This window comes from Trichoplusia ni, chromosome 2 (genome assembly GCF_003590095.1).
Source record: "Trichoplusia ni isolate ovarian cell line Hi5 chromosome 2, tn1, whole genome shotgun sequence".
Lineage (NCBI taxonomy): Eukaryota > Metazoa > Arthropoda > Insecta > Lepidoptera > Noctuidae > Trichoplusia > Trichoplusia ni.
In genome coordinates, this window is record NC_039479.1 from 3,580,540 (window position 1) to 3,589,896 (window position 9,357).

Below are 9,357 nucleotides of genomic sequence, written 5' to 3' on the forward strand. Positions count from 1 at the left end.
CGTTAACAATTCTAATTTGAAATTCATTTGAATGAGTTTTTGGGTGTGTTTTGTTTGTTGTGTTGAATGTCAGAAAGTGATGAGACCTTTCATACATGTTTGTAGAATAACAGTGACCTGTGTTGCTATAAATAAAAAACAGTTATAAAATAAACAAACAAGTTTTTATACAAAAATACCGTTTATTACGTTTTACAAATACAATTATAAAATATAAAATGTGTATAAACAATAAAATACATCGAAAAGGCACTTACAGTAATTAAAATTATGTACTAATTATGGCGTTACAAGAAAATCATTATCTTGTAGGAAATATAATAGGCAAATATGTATTTTGGTCAGGATCTTTTACAAAAAATATCTTGTATAGAGGTTTGTGACATAGATAAGTATACTTAGAATTAACTACTCATTCGCTCAGGCAGAAAGTTTTGTCTTGTGTGAGATAAACTGTCTTGCTAGACTTGTCACGATACGGTTCTTGTAGATTTTATCAATGAGACTTATGTTATAGGAGTCCGCGCCTTCATTTTTTTATAGAAGACGTTTTTGAGACAAGACAGTTTAATACCATGATCTTAGTCTTAAATCAGCACGTAATTACTAATTAGACGATTTGCCGTAATGTCTATGTTCATGATAATATCTATAATTGTTAAATAGTTGTTCAATCTATTGTCATAAGAAAAACATTAATGAAAGATAATTAATACAGTGTTATTTGCAAACCGAATCTCGAACTTTTCCCGAAAATTTTGGCCTACACCAGAAAACAATACTAGTCGAAATTGTCATATTGTAATATTTTTTAGGCATACGAATAGGATGTTCAATAATATGACCAAAAACATAAATCATGCCATTAAAAAAATATATTAAGTTTTAACACCAGTGAATAAAAACTTGTCTAGGTGTGGCCTGTAGATAGATATAACTTTTAGTTCTGTAGAATAGTAAGTTATGACTACTGTGACACTAAGACATGCATCCGTATCATAAAATCGCGTGATTTCTGTTATTGACAGATTTTACGACATAACTACCTTGTTTAATAAACATTAAAACTATTTATTAGCACTACTTGTTAGACAGAAAATACTCGAAGGCACGGATTTCAGATTTAATTGTTTGCTTTATTTTTTTTCATTATTCTTGTCTAATAAAGAGATTCTTACTCCAAATAATAAAGTCAATATCATATAAAATAATGGCATCTTTTGTACAAGCAATACATTTGGCACTTGGAGATTTCTTTAAGGACTAATCTCTCAAAGTAAAAAAATATATAAAATTGCTTACATCTACAATATAAAAACCCAACGTGTTAAAATAGCATTTTGTAGAAACCAACATATCGCTATCAAGATCATACAAATTTTGATCACCGCGTGAAAATTTTGTATGATATATTGTGTATTTTATTAGCATTTTAGATAATTTCCATGTTTCGAAGCGACATAATCCCTATTTTAACACGTTGTATACACAGGCATTATTAATTTGTTCAACTATACTACTTAGTGTTAGGGACGGAAGAATATAATGCTGAGAAAGGATTGAGAACCTTTTTGAGGCCAACATATCTCGTTCAGAGTTTCCCATGAGCTTTTTACAGTATCTTTAAGAGTCTCATTCATTTTTGGCGTAAATTGTTACAATTAATTATGCCAATTTTGAATTTAATAGTATCTCAGAGAGGACTGAGTGAAAGAGTAATATTTAAATCAGTTTCGTGTTTCCTCCGATTTATTTTTATCGATTTTGAAGGTCCAAGAATATTATCATATTTATGGAATCGTGACAGCGTGACTCATAACAATATTACTTTAAGACGTGGCGGTAGGCCCCCAATATTATTGACCTATAATAAACCTCTTTTAGAACTTTTACCCACTTTCAGTGGCGTAGCGACGGGGGAGAGGCCGAGGGTCGGACCGCCCCGGGCGCCACTATCAGGAGGTCGGCAAATGACCATTTTAAATTTCGATGCTCGTGACAAATTAAACGAGCTTTTTTAGATTCCAATTTGGGCACCAAGGTGTGAATCAGCCCTGGGCGACGGTGACCCAAGCTACGCCACTGCCCACTTTTTTTACCTTTTGTAAGCTCACGGTAAGCCCTCTAGCTGAAATATCTACGTACTTCTATTCGCCATGTTGTCTCTACAACCAATCAGAAGTCATAAAAGCAGTTGATGTTGGCGGAACTTTCAGATAGTTCAGCCACTTAAGTTAAAAATAAACTATAACATATAAAATAGGCGCAAGTATAAATAACACTGGAAATTCATTTAAGAGGTATTACAGCTAAGAAATACATCAAAGATTATGACTAACGACTTATTACTTAACTACCAGATAAAAAGAGTAATGGCGCCACAAGAGCTTTAATTAAATTTTTTTCGTTGCATTTTTCAGACCGATAGATATTTTTTAAATGAATATCTAATAATAATAATGATTAATATTTATTAACAGTGCTTTCATTTTTCTTGATTTTGTTATTAATTAGGAATCCGTCTTTAGTTAAGGCAAGTAGACAAATATTAAGTTTACTTTTTATTTATGTATTGTGTATAATATATTTAATTCATAGAGATTCTTGAATTATCCATATTCTAGCATTCCATACAGGAAATGGCGTCAAATTACAAATAAATTTATTCAGCATTAAAGCTCTTGAGTGGTAGAATTATACCAATGAGTAATATTTAAAACTATTATACATAAACAAACATACACATTAATTAATTCTCGATTTTTCTATGTATTACAATGTTCTGAGTATAATATTAACTAAGGCAAAATATATAAACCCCAATAAATAGGCTACATAAGAATGTGGACAAGACATGGACAGACAATTGAAAAGTGAGACCATTAGCAAAAATCAACTTTAGTGCCTCCAAATAAGACTGCAAATATAATTTCTCAATTTTGTAGTTCGCAATGTTCGCATAAGTTTTATCTGACAACATTAAAAAGTAGACAGTAAGTTAGTTACAATCAAGGAAAATACGACTTTATAACCTTGAAATAGAGCTGTAAAAACAATTCGTTTTCGTCTTCTATAAGAAAACAATTGTAAATAACGTTATTGAATACAGTAATATCGACTCTAACCCATTGTAATAAAGTTGATTTTGATACTACGTAGTCTAACAGTCTAATGGTTAATTATTTGTGGTTTATACAGACTGTGTCTCCACGTCCTCGCCGTAGTCAAGGTCATCGTAAGTCAGGTCCTCATCAAGAGAGTTGACTGCAGTCTCCTTGCCACCGGGACACGCTAGGCATCTGTAAAAGTTGAGAGTTTAGTTATTAGACTGTTTAAATAAGGTGTCTGATAAACTGATTTTGTAGTAAGAAAACATAGTGATCGAATTAAGAAAATCCACGTTTTTGAAGAGTTTTAATGAGGTTTATGTTTTAACAATGTTACTAATAAAAAATAGACATAATAGTAAAGTGATAATATGTGACTCATGGAGTCATGGGGCACACAAAATTAATGTTAAAAAATATGTATAGAAGAGTAAGCGTAAACAATTTATAAAATTGTTTAGTACTGTCACACAAGCATTGACTTTACAATTTCGTATTGACAAATCATAATTGACTACTACTAAATACATAGAAAACAAGTTTCTGCAGAAATCACATAATCTTTACTCTATTAGAACTAAAGTAATAATATTATAAAACATATCTAACTTATTAATTTCCCCGAATTATTCATAATATAATTGATTGGCAACACCTGTTCGTAACACGATATGTCATCGATGCGCACGCGCACACTCGTGTTTAATATTATGTTAATGTCGACCTCGTTACGCAGGTGTCTTTGCAAACTTGTCTGCCTTTCATTATATTCTTGAACTGTTGGTTCACTTATGTTTAGAAATATTTGATTCGCAGATTCTTAGCCGACTTTATAAAGAGGTTATGTAGTCAAAATTATATTAATATCTGACTGATTTTCATGACTTTTTAACTTGAAATAATGAATTATGGTACATATAGAGGATTTTTTTTTTTACACACGTCATCGATTTATAATAATTTAAAATCACTTATTTACCTGCTTTCGTTGATCCCGTAAGACAAGCATTTATCTCCAACACATTCACAGCATCCGTCGTGGAACCACCTGTAACATATCGTATAAAATACTTAGTTAATGTTTCACACTAAAGAGGGCTCTAATACCTAATTACTTACCTAACTAAAAACGGTAACGGCGGGAGGAGAATCGATAAATAAAAAACAAACAAATACATACGATGACAGAGATACCAACAACGTTTCGTTTATTTATTACTAGCTGTTGCCCGCGATTCCGTCTGCGTGGACTTCAGTTTACAGCGTTCGGTGGTCCCCGTTTCCATGGAAATACATCCCCTTAGTGATCTTATAGCTTTTCCACACCTTTTCAATTTTCCCTCGGGAACTATTTCAAAAATCGGGATAAAAGATAGCCTAGGTTCTTTTCCATGTCAAATTTCATCCAAATCCGTTCTGCCGTTTTTGCGTGATTGAGTAACAAACATCCAAACATCCACATTTTCACATTTATAATATAACTACGGATAAAATGAGGAAACCCAATGATTTTAAAATTAAAATGGTCTACAGTAGTTTTTACAAAACATTATTGTTCACAATCACTCTGTAAACCAATAAACGTTTATGTATCGCTTATTCCTTTTCCTTTGGTTGACTGATTCATTATTTAATGATGGTTTGGGAAAGATTTACTCATGCGTATTTATCGGGAGTGCCCGACTAGTTTCGAACCCAACCGGGGTCCTTAATCATGAACTGACGCAGCGGAGTCGCGAGTCGAAATAGTCGGGCAGTCCCGATCAATACGCGTGAGTACCGTAGCGTTATTTAGTAAGCTTACCTTTAACTATTAGCGCCCTATGGACCGGCAGCTCGCCGGCATTGTACAAGACATGCATTGCGACATGTAGGCCACGTGCAGTTAGCGTTACCAGACGTGGTTCACGGCTCGACTCTGCTCAACGCTTTCTGAGAAGAAAAACTGTTCGTTAATAAAATCAAAACGTTTGAAAATAATAATGAGACGTTTAATATCAATGTTACTCAATAAAAATAGACATAATAGTAAGTGATAATATGTGATCATGGAGTCATGGGGCACACAAAATTAATGTTAAAAATATGTATAGAAGAGTAAGCGTAAACAATTTATAAAATTGTTTAGTACTGTCACACAAGCATTGACTTTACAATTTCGTATGACAAATCATAATTGACTACTACTAAATACATAGAAAACAAGTTTCTGCAGAATCACATAATCTTTCTCTATTAGAACTAAAGTAATAATATTATAAAACATATCTAACTTATTAATTTCCCGAATTATTCATAATATAATTGATTGGCAACACCTGTCGTAACACGATATGTCATCGATGCGCACGCGCACACTCGTGTTTAATATTAATGTTAATGTCGACCTCGTTACGCAGGTGTCTTTGCAAACTTGTCTGCCTTTCATTATATTCTTGAACTGTTGGTTCACTTATGTTTAGAAATATTTGATTCGCAGATTCTTAGCCGACTTTATAAAGAGGTTATGTAGTCAAAATTATATTAATATCTGACTGATTTTCATGACTTTTTAACTTGAAATAATGAATTATGGTACATATAGAGGATTTTTTTTTTTACACACGTCATCGATTTATAATAATTTAAAATCACTTATTTACCTGCTTTCGTTGATCCCGTAAGACAAGCATTTATCTCCAACACATTCACAGCATCCGTCGTGGAACCACCTGTAACATATCGTATAAAATACTTAGTTAATGTTTCACACTAAAGAGGGCTCTAATACCTAATTACTTACCTAACTAAAAACGGTAACGGCGGGAGGAGAATCGATAAATAAAAACAAACAATACATACGATGACAGAGATACCAACAACGTTTCGTTTATTTATTACTAGCTGTTGCCCGCGATTCCGTCTGCGTGGACTTCAGTTTACAGCGTTCGGTGGTCCCCGTTTCCATGGAAATACATCCCCTTAGTGATCTTATAGCTTTTCCACACCTTTTCAATTTTCCCTCGGGAACTATTTCAAAAATCGGGATAAAGATAGCCTAGGTTCTTTTCCATGTCAAATTTCATCCAAATCCGTTCTGCCGTTTTTGCGTGATTGAGTAACAAACATCCAAACATACATTTTCACATTTATAATATTTTTTTTTATTTATCAGGTATAGGCACAGCTTACATATTATTCAAGACATTCAGTGGCCCCCTAGTGAGACAAAGCTAATTAAGTATAGATGAATGGTAACTTTATACACAGATGTTAGAGTAATCTGATATGAACATAATCTTCATAATTAATGCAAATTAATAGGAGTGGTAATCAACACAAACACTTGTGGATCTTATACTGTGACTCATGAAATGTGTTTACTCAATAACTTAGTTTTATATAGCTTTTATAAGCAATCATTTTATTAAATATGATTTCCTTTTAATTTCTGTAAATTGATTAAAAGTGAGACAATACAGACACAACTCCTGCATATAGGAGTTTAATCCTTGAGTCACAGGGGGTTTACGGATTCGGACTAAACATCATGGTTCACAAAAATATGTGTTGTAATCAGGGATCAAATTAAATTCACGGGTTTGGTGTGTTGATCTACACCCTCAGCTATCCATGTAGTCAAAACTTGTCAAATCTTTTTATATTTCTATATGATAATATTTTATGTTCTTTGAACATAAAAATTAATTAGGTAGACATATGACTTTCTCAAGGAATCAACTCTTTTCTCCCAAAAAAAATAATTCTAATGAATATTATAATAACATAACTTACGTAAATGGAACACCACAGTCTTTTCCGGGACTGCTCTGTATGCCGACAGGTCGATATCTACAGGGTAGGTGATAGACAGCCATCTCTGCTGCGGGTCCGGGTCACTGGTGAGGGCAGCAAAGAGACCAGGCACACCATCGGCTAATTCCTCCACATATGAAGTCTTTGATAACTCTGTCTGTGTATCATTCGGTTTTGGACACATATCTGTAGGGGAAATAAAGATGTTATTGTTTGGTATACATTGTTTTAGAAAGATTACTGAAATAATTGTCATTACTCTATTTCCCTGAGTGTTAAAACAAATTAACTATCAAAGTTTTTCAATATAATAAATTATTACATCCTTTGCATGTGATTTATTTGAAATAATATACGCATCTTACCTCAGACCTTTAAAACATTATGGGTTTCATTAATATCAGTAAATTATAGCAATGAGCACTGAATTAGTACACTAACAAGAATTTGATGAACTTGGAGTAGGTGTTAAAACAATTAAGTCTCTTTAAAATTATTAGAAACACGCTACTTACCAACACAACTGCAACATTCGCTGTACAAATAGCTGAGACAGTTGAAACAGTCTTTGCAACAGGAGCAATCTTTCAAGTCACACTTACAAGACTGGGTTAGCATACATTTTGATACTACACTCGCACAAATCGCCTCGTTGCAAGCATATACTATTGGCACTATACATAATACCGCCACAACGAAGTAAATTCTTCCAGACATTTCCAAAAATCTAATTTATAAACACAGCACCAGGAATTCACTCAGTACTTTGTAAATATAAACAATTTACGTAGACGTATTTAAAACGCCTTAAATATTTTCACGATAAAGTTTACTTTAGTTACCTATAGTATATTAATGTTTATTTTACAAGATTTATGTGCATTAAATACATTTCAAATTAAAAATAAGCTACCTTTGCGTCTATTTCACTACTCAGAAAAGTTTACTTTGTTTTGTTGTACGAAAAGTCCATAGAATAAATAAAATTCGTACGAATGAATGAACGACTAGTGAACGACTGACGGCGCAAAAGGAGTTTTGTCCGAGTGTTGGCAGTGTAATATTGTATGATTTGGAATATTTGTGGAGGGGGAAGTGGGGAAAGGGTCCCATATATAAATGCACAATGTCTTTTAGCAAGATCTTGCTCATGTTTCTTTTAATATAGGAAAAAAGTAACAGAAATAATTTGTTTAAAACTGACATAACATTTAGTTCCGGGGAGGAGTGGTTAATATATAACGTATCTCAGGAGTTCGTATTTTGAATAGAAAAATAATCATCATTCACAAATAAATAGTTTTCGACTTAGATAATCAGTGTATTTTTATAAAGAAACAATTTTTGGTAAAAATATGCGACAGCAATTATTGCGCTGGTAGTACACATTTATATGAGCATTAAGGTGGCAGTGCTGCTGCTGTAGGCGCGAAATTTAAGTGTTAATAATTAAATCTTGAAAAATATTTTTAATAAACTAATACCTATTGACTTTAATAATAATACTAGGAAATGTTTATCTAGTACCTTCTTGCGGGGGTACTAACAAGATTAAAGAATTATCTAATATCCAAGATAAATGTAGAATAACATTGAAATACTTATCAAAGATATGGCTGGCATAATAATTAAGCATCGCGATAAAATTATAGGATTAGCACTTTTACTTTATTTATCTATAAATAACAGATAAATGACCTAAGTTAACCCTAGAAAGATAATCATATTGTGACGTACGTTAAAGATAATCATGCGTAAAATTGACGCATGTGTTTTATCGGTCTGTATATCGAGGTTTATTTATTAATTTGAATAGATATTAAGTTTTATTATATTTACACTTACATACTAATAATAAATTCAACAAACTATTTATTTATGTTTATTTATTTATTAAAAAAAAACAAAAACTCAAAATTTCTTCTATAAAGTAACAAAACTTTTAAACATTCTCTCTTTTACAAAAATAAACTTATTTTGTACTTTAAAAACAGTCATGTTGTATTATAAAATAAGTAATTAGCTTAACTTATACATAATAGAAACAAATTATACTTATTAGTCAGTCAGAAACAACTTTGGCACATATCAATATTATGCTCTCGACAAATAACTTTTTTGCATTTTTTGCACGATGCATTTGCCTTTCGCCTTATTTTAGAGGGGCAGTAAGTACAGTAAGTACGTTTTTTCGTTACTGGCTCTTCAGTACTGTCATCTGATGTACCAGGCACTTCATTTGGCAAAATATTAGAGATATTATCGCGCAAATATCTCTTCAAAGTAGGAGCTTCTAAACGCTTACGCATAAACGATGACGTCAGGCTCATGTAAAGGTTTCTCATAAATTTTTTGCGACTTTGAACCTTTTCTCCCTTGCTACTGACATTATGGCTGTATATAATAAAAGAATTTATGCAGGCAATGTTTATCATTCCGTACAATAATGCCATAG

At 32.3% G+C, this 9,357-nt stretch overlaps 1 protein-coding gene across 1 annotated transcript; it reads right to left on the reverse strand.

The window, feature by feature from the left end:
* Nucleotides 1-1,448: 1,448 nt before the first annotated feature.
* Nucleotides 1,449-8,102, reverse strand: LOC113503957 (protein twisted gastrulation-like). The gene is given in 5 exon segments (XM_026886105.1): nucleotides 1,449-3,299; nucleotides 4,087-4,177; nucleotides 4,926-5,039; nucleotides 6,882-7,088; nucleotides 7,418-8,102. Coding segments are annotated over 5 exon segments (723 nt in total). The 5' UTR covers nucleotides 7,620-8,102; the 3' UTR covers nucleotides 1,449-3,190.
* Between the last annotated feature and the right edge of the window lie 1,255 nt (nucleotides 8,103-9,357).